The 19,436-nt window shown below is 54.7% G+C and overlaps 8 protein-coding genes across 8 annotated transcripts; 4 read left to right on the forward strand and 4 right to left on the reverse strand.

The window, feature by feature from the left end:
• Positions 1-208: 208 nt before the first annotated feature.
• Positions 209-2,913, reverse strand: TRIREDRAFT_63352 (uncharacterized protein; the record flags this gene model as incomplete). The annotated part of the gene is made up of 2 exons (XM_006966380.1): positions 209-1,108; positions 1,168-2,913. 2 exons carry the CDS (start codon positions 2,911-2,913, stop codon positions 209-211), a joined length of 2,646 nt encoding a protein of 881 aa, XP_006966442.1.
• Positions 2,914-4,607: 1,694 nt separating this feature from the next.
• fld1 (formaldehyde dehydrogenase, glutathione dependent) lies at positions 4,608-6,155 on the forward strand. The gene is made up of 5 exons (XM_006966157.1): positions 4,608-4,684; positions 4,782-4,911; positions 4,976-5,111; positions 5,173-5,810; positions 5,871-6,155. The coding sequence occupies exons 1-5, from the start codon at positions 4,664-4,666 to the stop codon at positions 6,089-6,091; spliced, it is 1,146 nt and encodes a 381-aa protein (XP_006966219.1). The 5' UTR covers positions 4,608-4,663; the 3' UTR covers positions 6,092-6,155.
• A 246-nt stretch (positions 6,156-6,401) lies between these two features.
• Positions 6,402-7,612, reverse strand: TRIREDRAFT_108604 (uncharacterized protein; the record flags this gene model as incomplete). The annotated part of the gene is made up of 5 exons (XM_006966381.1): positions 6,402-6,407; positions 6,688-6,776; positions 7,032-7,184; positions 7,297-7,424; positions 7,602-7,612. Coding segments are annotated over 5 exons (387 nt in total), but the record flags the coding sequence as incomplete, so codon positions are not given.
• Positions 7,613-9,942: 2,330 nt separating this feature from the next.
• TRIREDRAFT_108605 (uncharacterized protein) lies at positions 9,943-11,350 on the forward strand (the record flags this gene model as incomplete). The annotated part of the gene is made up of 4 exons (XM_006966279.1): positions 9,943-10,159; positions 10,196-10,340; positions 10,654-10,876; positions 11,066-11,350. The coding sequence occupies 4 exons, from the start codon at positions 9,943-9,945 to the stop codon at positions 11,348-11,350; spliced, it is 870 nt and encodes a 289-aa protein (XP_006966341.1).
• A 501-nt stretch (positions 11,351-11,851) lies between these two features.
• On the forward strand, positions 11,852-12,214 carry TRIREDRAFT_63744 (uncharacterized protein; the record flags this gene model as incomplete). The annotated part of the gene is made up of 2 exons (XM_006966280.1): positions 11,852-11,992; positions 12,140-12,214. The coding sequence occupies 2 exons, from the start codon at positions 11,852-11,854 to the stop codon at positions 12,212-12,214; spliced, it is 216 nt and encodes a 71-aa protein (XP_006966342.1).
• A 1,764-nt stretch (positions 12,215-13,978) lies between these two features.
• On the reverse strand, positions 13,979-14,848 carry TRIREDRAFT_30805 (uncharacterized protein; the record flags this gene model as incomplete). The annotated part of the gene is made up of 2 exons (XM_006966165.1): positions 13,979-14,384; positions 14,505-14,848. Coding segments are annotated over 2 exons (750 nt in total), but the record flags the coding sequence as incomplete, so codon positions are not given.
• Positions 14,849-16,395: 1,547 nt separating this feature from the next.
• TRIREDRAFT_63727 (uncharacterized protein) lies at positions 16,396-18,530 on the forward strand (the record flags this gene model as incomplete). Its single annotated transcript, XM_006966281.1, has 3 exons — positions 16,396-16,492; positions 16,653-16,869; positions 16,931-18,530. The coding sequence occupies 3 exons, from the start codon at positions 16,396-16,398 to the stop codon at positions 18,528-18,530; spliced, it is 1,914 nt and encodes a 637-aa protein (XP_006966343.1).
• Positions 18,531-18,803: 273 nt separating this feature from the next.
• TRIREDRAFT_63526 (uncharacterized protein) lies at positions 18,804-19,301 on the reverse strand (the record flags this gene model as incomplete). Its single annotated transcript, XM_006966382.1, has 1 exon — positions 18,804-19,301. The coding sequence occupies one exon, from the start codon at positions 19,299-19,301 to the stop codon at positions 18,804-18,806; it is 498 nt and encodes a 165-aa protein (XP_006966444.1).
• Between the last annotated feature and the right edge of the window lie 135 nt (positions 19,302-19,436).

Genomic DNA, 19,436 nt, shown 5'->3' on the forward strand with positions numbered 1-19,436 from the left:
CGTCTTCATTCTCATGCTCATGACTTTCCGTTCGTTGGCCGCTCCAGGCAAGATTCGCAAATCAAACGCAATGCCTCAAACATATCGTCCCCCTTCGTACTATTATGTAGGTATCTCAGCCAATCTGCCAACTGTGTGTATCCCTGTTTTCCTCATCCCAAACCCCACCAGACAAACCTCCAATTTCTCCTTTATCTATCTTGGTCCTCTAGTAAATGGCAACTCCGTCTGCATCATCCAGCCAAAGCGCCGCCAGGTCCTTGGCGAGGCCCAGCCTCAGCTTCCGGATCACGTCCTCACCCTTTGTATTGGCCAGCCAGCCTTTTCTCCAATCCCACCCCCGAGTCACCTTGCCGACTCCACCCGTGAGCGACTTTTGCATGTGGCTGGCCAGAAGCGAGCTGCCGCTCATCATGAATGTGCTGCCGCCAAGGCTACCCGTCGACTTCATGAGATCCGCTGGCGTAGAGCCCTTGAGACCCTGCCCTGAGGCAAGCACCAGGTCGAAAAACTCTTCACAAGTGGAGTACACGCGAGAACCGACCGCCTGGATATCCTCAATGGCCTTGAGAAGAATGTCGAGCTGCTCGAGGGAAATGACAGGAGGCGTCTGGTTGATGAAGACGGTTGCTTCGCCGAGCAGGGCCAGCAGAAAGTCCTCGCTGACAACAGCGTCCCTGGACTCGTCGTAAAGCCCGCCGCGGATGTTGTCGCCTGAGCTAGAGATGACAGCCACCAGCGCGAACGCAGCCTGCTTCCTCATGGAAAGTGCACGAGAGGGCGATGTCTCCTCAGTCTTTCCAATCTCGTCCCGAAGCTCGTAAAACTTGCGCAGGGTCGCATAGCCACTGAGCATCCGGCCCAGCAGCTGGGCGGCTTCCAAATCGACCTTGGCCCGTTCCTCCAGGGTCTCTGATCGGTTTCGGAGCATGCTCTTGAGGTCATCATCGAGATCCTTCTCAGCAGGGTATACCGTTGACTGCATGAGCGAATAGGACATGAGAAGGTTCAGAACCTCGCGTACTCGGTCGGTGCGGTGAGAAAGCGCAAAGTACCAAATCGCTTCGCCATATCGGTGAGTCTTTTCGGCCAAGATTTCTGCAAATGTCTTTCGCTCAGTTAGCTCACTGCATGCCGCGGAAAAGCGCTGCCACATCGTCTACTCACCTCCGCTGTCTCTTCAGCATAATTCATCATCCCCAGGTCGCTCAAGATCCTCCACATCTTGTCCACTGTCGTGCTAGACGTCTCGTCCAGCGTTTCCAGAAGGTCTCTCAACAGTTCGCCGACGGTCTCTTCTGACTTTTCAGCCACGTCCATCCGCCCCAGCACCTGAATGGCCATCTCCCAGCCGTCTCGCTGCGGCGACAGGTGTTCAATGCCGGCCAGCTCTCGCGCGTAGATGACGAGGGTCGTGTCCTTGATTCCCTCCACGTCGTCGGTGTTGGGCTGTTCTACTCCGAGGAGCATCAGATCGTCCATATCCAGACTGTCGGCCGGCATCGGCTTCACGGACTCTGGCGGGGGGAGCCATCCGCCCAGCGAAGCAATCTCGGCTACTGCGCAAGCCACGGGGAGAGACCAGGTCCTCAGGCATCCAATGACGGCGTTGACGTTGCCTTCAAAGCAGGATGCAAGGGCAACCTCGACGGGGTTCATCGTGTTGGGACTTAGCCCAGACTGAATCACGATGTTGAACACGTTCGCAAGCCGATCGAAATAGTCCTCAGAGTCCGTGAAGCTGCTCGGCGACATGCCGAACTGGGACTGCATCAGGCTCTTCGGGCGTTGAACGCCTTCATCCCACCAACCAAATAGACCAATCGTCGCCTCGCACCAGTCCTGCGCCGTCTCCAGAATGGCTTCGGTCTGGCCTAGTACAATGTCGTATATCGTTTGTAGGTTTTCGTAGATGTCCCAGGGAATCTGGCTCGATGCCTTCTTGGCCATTGCCGATATGGACATGTCACTGTTGATGGAATCGAGAAGGCTCGTGTCTTTGCCCTCGGCAAACAAAGTAAGTCGGTCCAAGGAGCCCCGAGCCTGGACTCGGAACAGGGTCCAGCTACTACTTAGGATATCCCAATCATTCCGAGCTCCGGGGCACTGGTCGAGCATCTCGCACGTCGCCTCTGCAAACCTTCGTACATTTTCGAGGGCCTTGCCGGTGTATGTCGGACCTCCCGTCGGTCCACGGCGAACATGTTCCCAGCCAGCATTCCTGAGGAGTTGCTTCGCTCCGTTCACGTCACCACGTAGCAGCGCATTTCTCAACGTCTGCCAGTACAGGCTGTGGCATGCCGGGCTCGGCTTGTATCTGGAGATTTCTCGCACCTGGTCGGGATACAGATTGTGGCTGGACTGCATCCAGTCGAAGAGGATCTCTGGCAAAGGCGACGCCCGCTCGTCCTCGAGCTTCGTGTCAAACCGCGTGTGGTGCATGCGAAGAATCAAGTGCGCAACGTAGGCTGCCTTTTCGAACGGATCTGCGTCCTCTCCGGGGCCAATGGTGGCCAGGTCCTCGCCCTCAGGAGGGGGCAGCTCTTCGACATAGTCGGTCCATACCCGTATCAGCTTGTAGGTGATGTCGGCAAGCGAGCTTTCCAGTCTTTCCGGGTCGTCATGAGCGCCAACACCGTCATTGTAGAGCTGGCACACCAGGTTCTCCGTCTTGAGGATCAGCTCGGGCTTCTCCGTGAGCCTTGCAGGCTCCTGGTGGGTATAGATGTCCTTGGCAATGATGCCAAACTGAAGCTCGCGGTGTTTTCCGAGACCTCTGAAGCGAGTCGACTGGCTGAATATGCTCTCCGCTTCCTTGCGCACTTTGGCTGTCGCCGCCGGGGTCTGCAGCATCATCAGATCGGATTCCTCGCCAATGATGGGTTGTCCGTAGGCGCGATCGTCGTGTCGCATATTCAGGAAAATGTCGCCCGAGTCGGAATCATCGACGTCCTGCTCGTCCACGCCTCCCCGCATTTCCTCGTCGAGATAGCGCTCCATCTCGGCCTCCATGTCGTCGGTGGTGAGCTCTTGCTTTCTTTGGGACGACCGCGACTGAGGTGCCGGTCGGAACAGGCTTCCAGGCAGGGGAGGAAGCTCGTTGTTGTTGTTGTTGTTGAATTCCTCCTCCATCTCATCCTCGTTATCATCGTTCTTGTCCGTGCGAACCTGTCTACTCAGACCAGAAGGTGCCCTGCCTCCAATGTTGCGTCCGAGAGGACCATTATTATTGCGTGATGACCCGAACAGCCCCCCTCTGCCGGCGCTCGAGGCGGTGCCGAGTCCGAAGGCGGGAGCTTGCGGCGAGTCGAACTGCATCGCCGAGCTGCCAAAGGACGGGGGGGCATCCATAGGGGTTCCTGTCGGGCTCTCTTCATACTGTGAGGCAGCGAAGCCGTTGCCGCGTCGCCTGTCGGGAGTCGATGGCGCCTCTTTCAACGGGCTCGAGTCGACAATGAATCTGTGAGCCATGGCGAGAAGCTATCGAGTGTTTGCCTGGTCGCTGCTCCAGCAGAATCGTTGTGTGAGAAGCGCCCACGGATCACCTCTTCATGCGTGCGAGCTGGCCTTTGTCTTTGACCGATCTGTACTTTGCTTGCTATGCAAGGTGGCAAGAGGATGTGTTCGAGATGGATTCGGTCTTTGTTTGTCAATGGTGGTTGTGCTCTGCATTGGTTTGCCCTGGCACGCGTCTGAATTGGTTGATGTATTTTTCGAAGCTGCAACGCGCCATGTTCCGGCATTTAGCCGGAGCTCACCGAGCTCACCCTAGGACTCAAAGCCTGCTCGGTGAGCTGCAGATGAGCTGCACTTTATCTTCCTCGCCTGAAGTAACTGGCTATTACTGGATCGAGTTATTCAAACGATGACGAGTCTGGTTTATTCACATGGCGGGAATATTTTTTATTTTTTTCCTCGACGTGGGCGCTGCTGTTCAAGGATTGTCTGCATGAGTGCTGATATGGAGTTGGTGACGTAGATCCCCCCAGAACTGACATTGCTTGACATGGCTGTCCTGTGAAGTTGTCTTGTCCCAGCTCATCCAACAGCGCTTTACAACTCCCACGTCTCGATGCGCCCAGCTTATAAATTAAAATGTACATTGCAGCAGGTCCAGCAATACCAGGAGATTTTTCGGAGTTTAGCAGAATCTTTTCGCGAAGCTATTAATCCCTTTGTCACGGTTGTGCTTCCACTGACATCAATTCGGCCATTCTTATAGCCGCTGCTGGACCATGCAGCCCTTCTTTTGTCGTTCAACACGGACAGCACGGAGCTATACGCATACCATTGCCACATACACCCGGTCAAGGAGCCGGCCAAGGAAGCAACACTTGTGAGCATCAACCCTCGTCTGGAGCTGCTTATTCGTTGACGGTTAAAATGCTTTGCCTCGACAAGTAATAATAGCCAAAGCCAAAGCCAAAGCCAAAGCCAAAAAAAATATGATGCACTGTTTTGACAACCCCACCCCTGCACCACAGCGGGGTAGCTCCTGTTATCGATTTCTCGGGGGATCGGGAAGCTGAGGAAACGGCTGGAACTGCTTCTGCTCATGAATAAATAAGGACGGAGTAGCTCCATTCCAGGCCTGAGCTTTTCCCTCTGTGTCGCATCGAGAAGCTGCAACTTTTCTGCTGCATATCATCATCTGACTAACACAATGGCCGAGACTGCTGGCAAGGTAAGCAGAGACCGCTGGAAATTGATGGAACTACCCCTCCATGTAGCAGTGTCACCCCGCCGAGAGAACACAGCAGCTGATGAAGATGAGAGAGTAGACCATCACCTGCAAGGCTGCCGTTGCCTGGGAGGCTGGCAAGGAGCTGAGCATTGAGGATGTCGAGGTTGCTCCGCCCAAGGCGCACGAGGTCCGCGTGCAGATCTACTACACGGGTGTCTGCCACACTGGTAGGTCGATGACGTTCGTGATGAGGGGGAGGCGAAAAGAGGTGAGGAAGCTAACGCCCTACAGACGCCTACACTCTCTCCGGCAAGGACCCTGAAGGAGCCTTTCCCGTCATCCTGGGACACGAGGGAGCTGGTATTGTCGAGTCTGTTGGTGAGGGCGTCACCAACGTCAAGCCCGGCGATCACGTCGTTGCTCTCTAGTATGTCTCTTTAGTGGTCCAGAGGTAGGGTATGCTTGAGTCAAAGGCTAACAGCATGCAGCACACCCGAGTGCAAAGAGTGCAAGTTCTGCAAGTCTGGAAAGACGAACCTTTGTGGCAAGATCCGAGCCACCCAGGGCAAGGGCGTCATGCCTGATGGCACCAGCCGATTCAAGTGCAAGGGCAAGGACATCCTCCACTTCATGGGAACCTCGACCTTTTCTCAGTACACCGTCCTGGCCGACATCTCCGTCGTAGCTGTGCAGCCCGAGGCCCCCATGGACCGGACGTGTCTGCTGGGCTGCGGCATCACCACCGGCTATGGCGCAGCCCGCGTCACCGCCAACGTCGAGGAAGGCTCCAACGTTGCCATCTTCGGCGCCGGGTGCGTCGGCCTGTCAGTCGTCCAGGGAGCCGTCGTCAACAAGGCCGGAAGGATTATCGTGGTGGACGTCAACCCGGCCAAGGAGGAGTGGGCCAAGAAGTTTGGCGCTACCGACTTTGTGAACCCCAACGACCTCAAGGGCCAGACCATTGTCGAGAAGCTGATTGAGATGACGGACGGTGGCTGCGACTACACCTTTGACTGTACTGGCAACGTCCAGGTGATGCGTGCGGCTCTGGAAGCCTGCCACAAGGGATGGGGACAGAGCATCATCATCGGCGTCGCTGCTGCTGGCCAGGAGATTTCCACTCGACGTAAGTTCCCATTATATCTACCGATTTCCGTGACGTGAGCCGTCGACTAACAATTGGTAGCATTCCAACTGGTCACTGGCCGTGTCTGGAAGGGCTGCGCTTTTGGCGGCATCAAGGGACGCTCGCAGCTGCCCGGCCTCGTCAGCGACTACATGAATGGAGCTCTCAAGGTTGAGGAGTTCATCACGCACCGCAAGACTCTTGGCGAGATTAACAGCGCATTCGAGACGATGAAGCAGGGAGATTGCATTCGTGCTGTTGTTGACATGCGGAAGTTGTAAATGCACGGGTCTTACTGATGAGCCAGGCTCCACAATCTGTATTGTAACTCATGCCAAATTGTAACATAGTAGCAAAATGATCAGACGAAAGTAGGGAGCAAGAAAAGTGTAAGGCAAGAGATTAAGCGGCCAGTTTCGAAAGGTGGTTGCGTTGCCAATTTGAATGCAGTTTGCACCTTGATGGCTTCCATGCACTTTTGGTGGAGCAAATGAGAGAGTGTGAAATAATGATGCAACTTTCCCAGCAGCAGGTGTAAAGTTTATGACATATAGGTTAGTTTTAGATGCCTGTCTAGCATCAAATACATACAAGCTTCTGTAGTATAACGGTCAGTACAACAGTTTGTGGATCACACGATTCACTGTAGATCCAGGTTCGATTCCTGGCAGGGGCACATTTTTTGACCTTTTTTGCAACCTTTTTCTCTCAGCTTTCGGGCCCACCCAACATTCTGCTTTTTCTCTCTTTCTCTCTGCTTCTTGGTTCTCCATCATAATCACCCATGATAATATTGAGCGAGCCGAATCAGTTTCGGGGCGTCCGTACCATTCATTACACGCATCCTCCAGCTCCTTCATACGGACAACAGACTTACAATCCTTTGTGGACCCCATCGGCAAGGTAGCCAGATTTGCCAGATTCTTGAGAGCCTCAGGTTTTGCAGATCAACGAACTTGAGGCTATCTAAAAAATAAGAAAAAATAATAATAATAAAAAAAAAAAATAAAAACAGGTTCCGACATCCATAGCTTGCCTCTTAGTGACATGGACTTGATGCAGCAAGGTAAGGTAAGATTGAGTGATGACGACATGGCAGGGAAAAGAAACAAGGCAGCCCTGGCAAATGTCTAAAGAACCGGTAGTCTTAATAAGAACAAGGCATTTGGCAGCACTTTCAATTAACGGGCCTACTGTATGTACACCTGCCTACTTAGGTACCAAACCGACGGGCTGCCGGAGGACTCCGGGCGGATGTCGGAGACGGAGGCGGCGAAAGTTTGATATTGGCCCGGCTTTCTTGAGCGGCGAGATTGATGGCAAAGACCGGATGTTGTGTTGCGCGTGTTTCTCGGTGAAGACGGGGAGCAAATTCTTTCCACTTAGTAATTGTCAAATATGGTTCTACAAACTATCTATCTGTTTGCCACCACGGCCACTTATCATACTGTCTTTCATGGTAATGTCGTCGCGTCCGAGGTTTTACTTCGCCATGCCTCTTCAGCGTAATTTGTAAGCCACTCCGTGACGGTACCGTCGATCCAGCCCGTTTCGTCTATGAGGGGTCGTTGTTGCTTCGAGATTCCGAGTGGGTTCTGTTGGCTGTAAGGTACGCTATGAGGCAAAGCAGTTTCGTAATGCTGTTATAAGGGAAACGTGATGCGAGGGCTGTGAGCTGAGGCGCTGACAAGCCTCAGGTCGCGCGAGTGGAGTGCATCGCAAGCAATGATACAACAGATTACGTGAAGCGTGGAAACAAGATTTTGACCAAGAGACCGACCGTCTTCATACCATGCATACATCTGTACGGTCTCTCATTCAAGGATGGTTTCAGAGCTGACACTTGTGAAACTCTTCTGGAATTATAAGAGGAATTGAATGCGAGCCATCAAGTTGGCCTTGATTGTAGGGTAGGTAGTGTTGTGAGGGTCGAAACTCGGGCTCGTCACGCCGGTCACGGAAGAAGCACACAGGCAGTCCCGCCGGAGACTCGTACCTCGGCTAGGACTCTCTACCTATCAAGCGTGTCAATCACGCCTAAGGTATTTGCCATGCCACAATGAATATATTGCTCGCATCCTGCTGCCTTGCATCGTAATGCCATTCACACTTCCCTCAACTGCTGATTAACTGTAGGGTCCGCAGGGAGCAATTCAAAGTGCCGTCAAAGCACTCAAACCGCCGCCGCCGCCCCGGAAGACACCAGACAAACAGGACCGGGCACCGGAACCTGGACTTGCAGTCGTCAGCTTGTCAGCCTAGAGCCAGGCCAGGGATCAAGGCCGCTACGTCACAGGCCCGGACGGCTCCACCGGGTGGACAAGGGCTTCATATCGTATCGTATGAGGACGGACCGGAAGATGGAGAAGGAGTAGTAGTAATAATACGGGGTACATGTTTGCCATGGGCACGGAGAATTGGCCATCAATGTACTCGTAACAGCCCGGCATTAATACTGACTGAGCAGCAGTTGGCGGGCTGCGTGATGGCTTCATCGTTCTCGTATATTATCTCGAGGCTACCTACCTTTAGCGAGATGGGAAGCACGCCGACTGCAGGTGTCATTAGGAACACGGATTGAGTACTACCTACATGTACTCGAGAGGAGGCACGATGCGTTATCGTGAGCGCGCGCCTCCGCAGCCGTTTGGCCAGGCCAGGGCGCTTGTGCGCATTGGCAGCGCGCAGTTGTCTCACCTTGCAATGTTTGTCTGGAAGCGGCCAGGTCTTAGCCTCAGCCGGTGTTTTGAGACGAACCCAGCCAAGGTCAGGCAGAGGAAACTACCTTACGTACTTGTACATACTTACAGCATGCATCTGGTTCGAAATAAAAATCCTGGGTGGCTGCAAAGAGAGATAGGAAAAAGAAAATAGAAAGAGGCGAGGCGCTGAGAATATTGGGATATGCAGAACCCTCTCTCTCAAGTGCCGGCTGGCAAATGATGTTGGATCTGCTCTGCGCGTGGCCCTTTGTTGGTGGTGATTGCACTGCATCTGCCGTTCCTTAGGTAGGTACTTGAAAGGTACCTGCTTTTGTCCTGCTGTGGAAATGCTTCTGTCAGTTCTTTGGTGGCACGCACGCGACCATCGTGGCCATTTTCTGTTTCCCTTCCCCTTGACACGCCCCCCCCCCCCCCTCGTCCTCCCCCAACGCAGCGGTCGTGGAGCCTTGCGCATGCAGGGAAACGTCCTGAAGGGGAATAATGGAATCGCTTGGGACAAGTCGCTACGGAGTATTATATTGGCTTGCGCCGTGTGCGTGTCACGGCTGCGTCCATGTCGATGCACGGGCGACAAGAATAGGAAGGGGGTGCCGTGATGCAAACATCGGCCGGTTTTAATCACTTGGCTACCCACCACCGGCACCCGAATTGGGCCACGATGGAGGGATGGATGCCGCGATACGATACGGGTGCGGTGCGGTGCGATGCGATTGCGACGATTGCGATGCGTCTGGGGTGGGTGCGCCCAAAAAGAAGGGACCCAGCCGCGTACATGAAGTTCCCCACGATGTGTGTATCGAGACGGAAACCCATCACAAGCGTCGTCGTACGTACATACATACTGCGATACATGGGCACTATTACATGACACGGCATTCATTCGCATTGGACATGGCATCGAGGGTCCACCGATACGTGTTCGCTAGCCGTGGTGACTATTCATGATGCTAGTAGTCTTGTTGACTGGGGGGTGGATGTGTGATGCTGATTTGATGGGGTTGTTGATGTCGATGCGTTGTGCTGTTCGCTGGACATGGGGTGGGATTCTGGAGGGCGGCATGCGCAGAGTGTCAAGACTCATGCTCATGTCGAATGCGAATACATAAGCGATGGATGGGCATCATTTGGCGACCCAAGGCGAGGCGACAAGAGATGCCCAACTCTGAGAATCTGCGCCATCGGCCGTAGACCAGCAACCCAACCAACAAAACCCCCTCTCCCAAGCATACCAAAGACCGGCTTGACAAGCATTGATTGAAAAACCGCTCCCAGGCGTTCAATAGCGCGCTCGCACTGCATCCTGCCGTGGCATCGTTACGAGCGCCAATCAACAGCCCAACGATGTAAGCAGAACTGGTGGTGTGTCCCAAGATAGGTCTGGTAGTTTTTGCCTTTTCGGCTGGCAAACAATGAATTCCTTCTCCCCCAAATCGATTCGACCGGACTTCCTCAAGTCAAAAAACCGCGGCTCTGCAATCCCATCATTGACAAGCGCCGCCGAAAAAGCCACAGGCCCCGAAGCGTTTCGCGATCACGACGTCACTGCCGCTTTCGGAGATGCGTGCAAAGAGCAGAACATGCACCGGTCATACCCCGTATTACGGTACGGCACCCAGAGAGGTACAGGTAGGGGACCTTAAGGTGTTAACTCGTTCGGTCAAGTGCTGAATCGCCCAATCGCTTCCCCCGGCAGTGGCGTTTCGAGCGCAGCACAGCAGCAGCAGCAGCAGCCGCAGCACAGTCAAAGCAAAAAGAAGAACCCGAGAACTGAAAGCAGAGCGGCTGGCGGTACGAAGTACATCAGTAGGTAGTAACACAGGCCGGTGCGTTTATCAACTGGTCGTATCCGTGTCGGGGGGGTCACATTGCCAGCCCGGTGCGAGCGTCCCGAAACCAGTGCGGGCTCTTGGGTGGAAAATGGACTGATGGCTGACTGACGAGAAGTCGTATTAGTATCATGTTCCCTCTCCTCTCCTCCGTCTCATTCTCGAGTACGAAGTACATCAGGTATCAATCAACCTACCTGGAGCACACTGCTGGTCGATTCACACACGTGTACCTACAGACAGCCCTGGCAAATGCATTTAGTAGTATATGTACACTCCATGTATTACATGTAGCCTGTTCAGCTGCTGCTCTCTCCTCTTTCCGGAGACCCGCCGCCGTCCAACCACTCACCCCCCCTGGCCGCCTCTTTGGGTGCAAATTGATCAGTTGATTCTGCCAGCTGGATGGATAGCCGAGGCGGTCTCTGTTTTACCCAGAGGGAAAACCCCCAAATTCCTCGACTGCATACCGAGGAGAGAGACATGGAGAGGCGAACATGAAGATGCTCAAGGCCAGGTATTATTGTGATTATCGCACAGTCTTGACAGAAAAGGCGGAGAATAGAAGGCTGTAGAATCAGGATTACCTTAGGCAAAAAAGAACGAACGACTCGCTATTACAAAACGCCCGCTCATGACCAAAACCTCCAGCACTTCTCTCGCTGCTATTATCAGGGCTAATATCCGTACTATCTGGTACCTTTAGACGCCCGCCCACGCCCCTCCCCTCCTCTCAGCCAGATTCCACCGCCTTCTCGTCCCGTCTAGGGGAGATGCCAAACGGGACTTGGTCCCAGATAGTAGCGCCCAAAAAGCCATCAAATTCCCATCTCCCAGCGAAAGAAGCTCGTACGAATACTTTGTACTAGCCAAGGGGGCGTGTGTCAAGAGGGGGAGGAGGAGGAGGAGGGAGGCAAAATCACACGCCTCCCCCCCATGTCCGTCCCGCCGCCTCGACGCACTCCAACGCAACTTTGCCATGTACAAGTGATGTATCCTGGGGCCCTTTTGGGGGTCCATCTGGTCTTTGGTCCCGGTCTTTGGTCGTGCGTTTCGTTCGTTCGTTCGCCATTCGCCTCGGGATTGGCGATACGTATAAAGCCTTGCGCCGTCGCCGCCTTTCGGCGCAAGTGTCGTTTGCTGACTCAAAAAGGCTCAGGCTGTCTTCCTTGCGTCGTTTCCGCCAGCGAATAACCAACTCATTCTGCGTTCCCTTTTTCCTTTTGCCTTCATCTCTTGGGAAAGTATTTATATCCCCGACGGGCGTCCGGTTTTCCTCACAACTCTCTTTCTCGCTCTCTCTCTCTCTCTCTCCCCCCTTTCGCCCATCCCTCAAGCCAAAGGAACCACAACAACAACTCGCTGCGAGCAACAAAGGCGTCACACGACTAGAGCGCCGTCACCGCTTCCGCCACTCTTCCTCCTCAGACCGTCGTCTCTCTCTCTCTCTCTTCCTTCAACTTCTTCTTCTTCTTCTCAACTCTCGCCCATCATGCCCAAGAAGCTTCGCTGCAACGCCAAGGAGTGCCGAGAGCCTGCTCAGCGCATCGTCGGCGACTGCACCTTTTGCAACGGCCACTTCTGCGGGAAGCACCGCCTGTTGGAGGACCACAAGTGCAGCGGCCTGGAAGACGTACGTTTCATCTGCGTTTCCCTTTCCCCTTCCTCCCCCCTTGAACAGCACTCGCCTCAGGCATTTTCTGTGCCTCTCCGCTTGTCTCTCACATCACCGCCCTTTGGATCATTCTGTTTTCTACAGCTACTGACTGTCGATCTGCAGTGCAAGAAGCAGTCCCACGCGCGCAACGCTGCCCAGCTGGAGGCCGAGCGGACCCAGGTCATCCGCGGCGTCTAAATGACACACTCGGATCGCCAACATCCTTGCAACCTCCTCCTCGCTCCCGACAGCCATCGTCCCAACACCAACCACCCCCGGGGCCGTCTTCTAATTACCGCATCTCCTACACTTCGCCAATTCTACCATTCTCACCCCACCATCATGAGTTTACGCCCACGGGCGCCAAATTCAGGATGTCTCGCAGACTATGATTACATGAAACCAACCAAACAAATCGAATTCTACACTCTTCGGAGCGAGGGGGGGAGGCGATATTAGGGATCTGCATCCGCGAGATCTGCCTCTGATTTCCAAAGAGGAGGAACAGCCCCAGCACAGGAGATGGGTATTTCGCCCTCTCGTGTTTTTGTGTATATCGCGACTCTTTGATTTGCTCTATTTTTTATGTTTCCATTTCGGACTGTTCCCAGCCGGAACAGCCTTTATCGCCGCGGAGTATTGGGGTACATTTACTAGGGGAAACCGTTTGGGAGCCAGCTGTTGATTTCAACCATGAAGCTTTTTTTTTCGTTCGAATATAACCAAAGAAACAAACATTATACAAACATCTTGAAAACCATGTGTATCTTCACCGCATTTCGGAAACACAGACGCTCCAGCCGATAGAGCTCCGGCAGATGCCGTGATGCGGCGTCCCGAAGACGCAAGAGGCAATTGTCTCGTGAGGTGGCGCATTCTCTTTTCTCCTCTCCTCTCACTCCCTCTCTCTCTCTCTTTCTCGGTCTCTCTCCGCCGGCTCCGTCGTCCGTCATCATCAGTAACTCATTCGTCAGTCTGACTCTACACTTTCGTACAAGTACTATGACTATGACAATCAATCTGGAAGCCAGCTTCTCTTACTGACTCCCATGCCCAAATGCTTTTGACGTACAGTAGGTAGGTATCTTATTGCTGCGCTTTCGGCGGGGCTGGTGATTTCGGCTGCCCGCCACAAGCCTCCGACTGACCCCCGGTTTGATTAAGAACAAGCAAAATAAAAAAAGCAAAGCTCGTCACTTTGATGCATTGACGTGTTGCTCTTCATTTGCAGTGGCTGCGGGCCGAAGTTGTCATAACGGCCCAGTGCACTCTCACGGATTCCCTGCCTCTTGTCGTCAAACCAACATCTATACAGTATGGAGTGCATGTATGAAGGGGGGAGATAAGCCGGCATGACACACGCACACTCTCTCACATGCCATTGAATGAATCAACCGTGCAGTGGCACCCAGCACCGCATACACGGAACGCAACATTTTGTAAGACGATACTAGTTCAATGTGCTGTGCGGTGCGTTGTCTATCTATCTATCATTACTTCGTACAACTCATATTATATATATAGTACATACATCCATAACGTCTTGATTCTTTTCCACCTTAGAGTGTGATTGCTGCAAGGACTCAACAAACAAGCAGAGTCTACCTAGAGAAAAGGCCAGTAATGTGCTTACAAGTGGTTGTGCTACGTGGCAGACCGCACAAAAATAACCTCCACGGGACGCTGGTGATTGATCTGCGGGCGACGGCCGGGGGGGCGGCGCCATGTGATGTGTTTGCTGCCCATACGACGGCTCGTTATCTTTTGTTAGTCGTCCTGCTCTTGCTTGACCTTGACCTCTTGCTTGACGATGGCTTCAACCTTGACCGCTGTGCTGCCGCCGCCGCCAACCCCAGGCGCGTCTTCTCGTTCCACCTTGACCGTCTCCTCCTTGATCGCCTTGATCGTCGTCTTCTCCTCGGCCCCATCCTCACCCTTGACCACCTCCTGCTTGACCACCTCCGTCTTGACCCTCCTCCCCTCAATCACCTTCTTCCTCTCCGCCGCCTTGCAAAGCCCCTGCAGCCCCAAGTCGCACTCGCCGCACCGCCGTCCCACGGGGAGACACACGCTCTGGCCCAAGCCCACCAGCAGGCCGTTGATCTCGCGCCAGCGGTCCCGCGGCAGCCACGACTGCAGGGCCAGCCGCGTCTCCTCGGGGTTCTTGGTCTTGTGCCACCCCCACATGTTGGTGATGCGGTGGACGTGCACGTCGACGCCGATGCCCTCGGTGCGGTTCCAGGCCACCGACAGGCAGAGGTAGGCCATCTTGGGGCCCACGCCGGGCAGCGACGTCAGGCCCTCGACGGTGTCGGGGATGTCGCCGTTCCATTCGTCGCGGAGGATCTCGGCGGCTTTCTTGATGTACCTGCGTAGAGAAGAAAGAGAGAAAGACGATTAGCAATCCCAACGTTGGCCAGCGTAGTATCTAGACATGCAACGTGAAGAAATGAAAAGAAAAGGAGTAAATAAACAAGGTGGAACAAACTTGGTCTTGTTATTGTGGAAGCCAACTGCCCAAATCATCTGGTTGAGCAGATTCGCATCCACCGCCAGCAGATTGTCCAGGTTCAAGCCCACCGGCGCTCCCGGCCTGCATGCCGGCAGTTCCGTCTGTAGCCTCCGCATCACCACCGCCGTGACCGTGTCCTTTGTCTGGCTAGACAGCATCAGCGCAATCAGCGAGTGCAGCCTCTGGTCCTTTGGCGACGCGTTCGGATCGGCCAGTCGCTCGCAGCCCATGGTGTCCACGGCCGCGCCGTGCGCCACGCCGCCGGGGGCTCGCATCTTCCTCACCACGTCGTACATTTCTTCCCAGTCGGACGGCGGAGAGACGGACGGTTCGCCGGTCTTCGGATCGGCGACTTTGCGCGCGGGCTTGCGAGCGCGGCGCGTTGAGCTTCTCGAGGGGGCCGCAGCCATCGCGTCGAGCTTGTCATCTTCCTCCTCCTCGTCGTCGTCGAGCTCGGCCTTGACCAAGTCAGCGGAGAACGAGGCGTCGGAGCCTCGCCTTCGCTTCCTTGGCGGCGGGCTGACGCTGTCTTCGATGTCGGGCATCTGCGGACCGGCGCCATTCACGGTCGTCGTCGTCGTCGTCGCGCTCGAAGAGGCCGCATTGAGGGCGAAGCGGGCGAGGGAGGACCGCGTCGTGCGTCGTGGTGGCGAGGGTGAGTGTGCGGCGCGCTTGAGGAGCTTGGCCGTGTCTTTGGAGATTCGTGATGTGCGCATTGTCGAGGCAATTCACTTGACGGCCATGGTGTGAGGGTCACTTGTAGGCCAGACGGCTTCGGGGGGTGAAGAAATGAGGGAGTCGTGAAGGCGTGAGATTCGAAATTTGGAGAATCCGGGGCAGATGCACGAGGATGGGGCCGCTATTGTGTCGCCCACATGCCGCCGTTGCTGCTTGTCTGGCTATTCATCCCGCTACCTTGGAAGAAGACGCAGCAGCCACAGCTGGAGTCTACAGGAGAAGATGTTGAGTAATATATTAAATCTTGAGTCTGCTAACTCGACATGTCAAAATACTCTTCAATACAGCGACATGGAAGTGCTGTAGTAGTAGAAATGTGAGACAGTTGCTCCAACCTCGCTCAACCCATCCATCTCGACTGTCACACAATTGAATACTTTCTACCATTGCCCCGGGGTTCAATGAAATGCATATTGTATCCTCCAAGATAAATTACAGATCAATTCGATTGATTGACCGACTCATGACTGTGGAAGTCAGCCTCTTCTCTAGCACACTCTCCTGTGACCATCTGATGGTCCAGGTGTTGAAGCTCTACCTTATTACTTTGTACGGTGTCCAAGCTCAATCACTCTTGTGTGCTGTAACAATAACTGCTTTTCAGCACCTCGCATTCACGCAACTGATATTCCTCTTCAGCAGCTTCGAGAACCGACTTGTTCGCAGTCAAACGGAACCGTTCCGCCTCGTCTTCAGCTGCCATCTCTCCATCTCGTGCATCAGCCGTCTGCTGCCCCGGCTCGAGCCTCGGCTGACCCCCAGTCGCCTCTCCACCCTCGTCCCCAATCGACCCGCCCACGAACCGACTCAAAGCCCGCCCAACTTGCATCTTACATGAACACTCCATGTAAGCTGAGCTGGCAATTAAACTCTCTGCCGCCGAATTGTCTCGTCCCCCCTCTGCGGCTTTGCTGCTTCAATACAAGTACAGCTGCATTGCATGCACATCATCAGTCTGTCTGTCTGTCTGATTGCGTCCTCTCCTCCTTCAGCCAGTTCCCCGGCCATTCATTTCCTCTCCCTCCCTGCTCCCTATTTGCCTGCGCGACAGACGCGAATCCCGGCATCCCGCTTGTTTGCTTTGCCTGCTCCCTCCTGTGCCTCCTGGTAGCATTACTCGCGTCTGATCATGGAGCCCTCGGGGGCGAACAAGGGTTTCTTCCAGCCCGCCCCGATTTTGCCGAACCAGTTCTATGACGATGTTTCCTTTCGCAGATGCTTCAAACGTGAGTGAAGGTCCCCCCTTGAAGTGATGGGGCACCACACATGTAAACACTCCTACATGTGCCAGCACACACATACACAGTGGCTCGTCGTCGCCCAACACAACCATCGCTCCAAGTCGTCTCTGCACTGCAATTGGCCCGCTAACGTTGCTCGTAAAAGTATTTCTCCCTTTCAGTGTTATAACCGAAGTCGAGGCGGAAGTTGCTGCTCTGGGGAGGGATGTCCTCTCGGACGAAGTGTTTGCCTGGATCACGGATGCCGAGCGAAACAAGCCCTACCTCAAGGGGAGCGGCCGGGATGCCTTTGGCAGACTGCAAGGTGAGCTGGTGACTGGCGAGGGATGGAGGCAGTTGCAAAAGTTTGGCCTCTCTAGGGGGTAAGTATCGCACCAGCTGATGTCCTCTTGCGTGTGCAGTTGTTGATGTGAGCCGCCTTAGCATCGTTGCCACCGGCTACGACACGCCGTACGGCGCATTCTCTCGCCCGCTGCAATACCTGCGTCTGCATCTCTGGGAGGCCTCGTCTGCCAACGTGACCTGCCCGTCGGCGATGCAGGACGGCGCGGCAGCTCTGCTGAGGAAGCATCTGGCGTCCAGGCGTCTCACCGAGACCGAGCGCAAGGTCTTTGAAGACGCCTATCGCCGCCTCATTTCACGCGACCCGAGCGTCGCCTGGACCAGCGGCCAGTGGATGACGGAACGCTCTGGAGGCAGCGACGTATCGCAGACCGAGACCGTTGCCGTCTACAAGCCCGAGGGAGCCGAGGGCCAGCTCGCGTCTAAAGAAGGCAAGATTCCCCTTGGGCCCTGGAGCATCAGCGGATTCAAGTGGTTCTCGTCCGCGACAGACTCCGACATGACGGTTCTGCTTGCACGTACGTCGCACGGCGGGCTCAGCACCTTCTTTGCGCCCATGCGGCGACACGACCCTACCGCCAAAACCATGACCGGGCACCCCAAGTCTGATGGAACTCGACTCAACGGCGTCTGGATCCAGCGGCTCAAGAATAAGCTGGGCACGCAGTCGCTCCCTACTGCCGAGCTCGTGCTTGAAGATATGCGCGGCTGGCTGATTGGTGAAGAGGGAAGGGGTATTCAGGAGATCAGCACCATCTTGACGCTGACCAGGATCCACAACGTGATCACGGCCTGCGGCTATGTCGGTCGAGGGTTGGGTATTGCAAGGGCGTATGCTCGACGACGGGAGGTCGGGGCTGGTCGCGGTGCCCGGATGAAGCTGACCGAGAGCACGCTGCATATGCGCACCCTGGCCAATTTGACCGCCGAGTATCACGGACTGATGCTCCTGAGCAACTTTTGCGGCTATCTCCTGGGCATTTCGGAGCACGAGGCGACGCCACCGACCTCGGCTCTGGCCGCTCTCACGCCGGCGAACCACTACATTGATCCTCTCTTGCGCATCGTCGTGCCCCTCGCCAAGGCCTACGTGTGCAAGGCCGCCGTCCCTCTGCTCTACTCGTGCATGGAGTCACTCGGCGGCGTGGGCTACCTCGTCAACGAAGAGCAGGAGTATCTCAACATTGCCCGCCTCTACCGCGACTGCTGCGTGTTGCCCATCTGGGAGGGCACCACCGACGTCTTGTGCACGGACATGATCCGCGTCCTCAAGCACCCTCAGTCGGGAACCCGGTCGCTGGATGCCCTTGACAACTTCATCAAGAACGCGTATGGGCTCCAAACCGACGCCGTTAAGAAGCCCCCCGAATGGGATCCTGTATCCAAGTGGTCTGCCTTGCGGTGGTACATTGACGATAAGACGCAGGGCGACTTGGTCGGCGAGGGCAGGGAGATTCTGTGGGACATTGCTGAGCTTCTCATTTCCTTGCTGCTCTATGTTGATGCCAGTACCGATGGGAACGAGGCGGCCAAGGAGATCTTCCGTCGCTTTGTTCAGGAAAAGTTTGCCAAGGAGAAGAGGCAGAGAGATACGACGGCGGAGGAGCTCAAGAGGGACTTGGCTATTGTCTATGGTGTCGAGGAGGCGGAGGCTGTGAGCAGGGAGATTTCGAAATTGTAAACAGATTGTGACGGGAGAGGTATCTGCTGAGAGGAGACCTGTATGGGATATAGGAAAATTGGTTACGAACTTGCATTACTACTCTGGCGGTAAGTGTATGCGCTGATTTGCATCTCAATTTTGAAATGTTGGAAAGTATTCTAGGTGGCCTACACTCGGGAGGTGTATGAATATATACATGAAAAGAACTGTTAATACAAGCATCTACGTCCATCTCTATTTCTGTAGCTTCTCAGAGACGGCGAAAGCATCAAAAGGGCTTCCATCCGACTCTCAGCGAGTCAAGCTCGAGCATGTCCCCTCCAGACCAGTAGCCACCAACTGGACATTCCTACATCCGGCCGCTGTTGGAGCTCCGGACGAAATGATTTCGCCCCCGTCCTTGTTAGGACATGCCTGATAAGTCGGAGAGCTATCATGCAGCAACAAAGGACTGCTGCTGCTGCTGCTACCACCTAGCGTCCACTTATCATTACCAGGCGTAGGGTCAAGGCACTGGAAATGCCCATCCCAGGAAATGATGCAGGCGTTGTTGAAGTCGTCCCACAGGATAGGCCGTGAGTCAGCGGAGTTGAAGCAGTACCATCCCTTTGGCTGGTTGGCGTCAAAGTAGAGGAAGCCATATTCTTTGTTCTGCTGAATGGTCTTGCTTGTGGATGGGTCGGAGAGGGTGAAGCAGCAGTAGCCAGGGGGGACGTCGTAATCTCTTGGGATGACGGCGGCGGAGGAGAGGGAGGTGAGGAGGAAGAGGAGGAGATTGGAGGTGAGCATTGTGTGGTCTGGGTGGTGGTGGTGGTGATGCTTTGTATGGGTGACGAGTGATGCTGATATAGCTGTGATGTATCTCCAGTTGGTATGTGAAGAAGCATCGGCGAGATGATGGCAACTTTTGATACACCTTGAACA

Source organism: Trichoderma reesei (genome assembly GCF_000167675.1).
Source record: "Trichoderma reesei QM6a unplaced genomic scaffold TRIREscaffold_12, whole genome shotgun sequence".
Classification (NCBI taxonomy): domain Eukaryota; kingdom Fungi; phylum Ascomycota; class Sordariomycetes; order Hypocreales; family Hypocreaceae; genus Trichoderma; species Trichoderma reesei.

Coding starts and splice junctions, on each gene's coding strand:
- fld1 (XM_006966157.1), top strand. CDS start 4,664: ATGGCCGAGACTGCTGGCAAG. Junction 4,685..4,781: donor TGGCCGAGACTGCTGGCAAG/GTAAGCAGAGAC, acceptor ATGAGAGAGTAG/ACCATCACCTGCAAGGCTGC. Junction 4,912..4,975: donor CACGGGTGTCTGCCACACTG/GTAGGTCGATGA, acceptor AACGCCCTACAG/ACGCCTACACTCTCTCCGGC.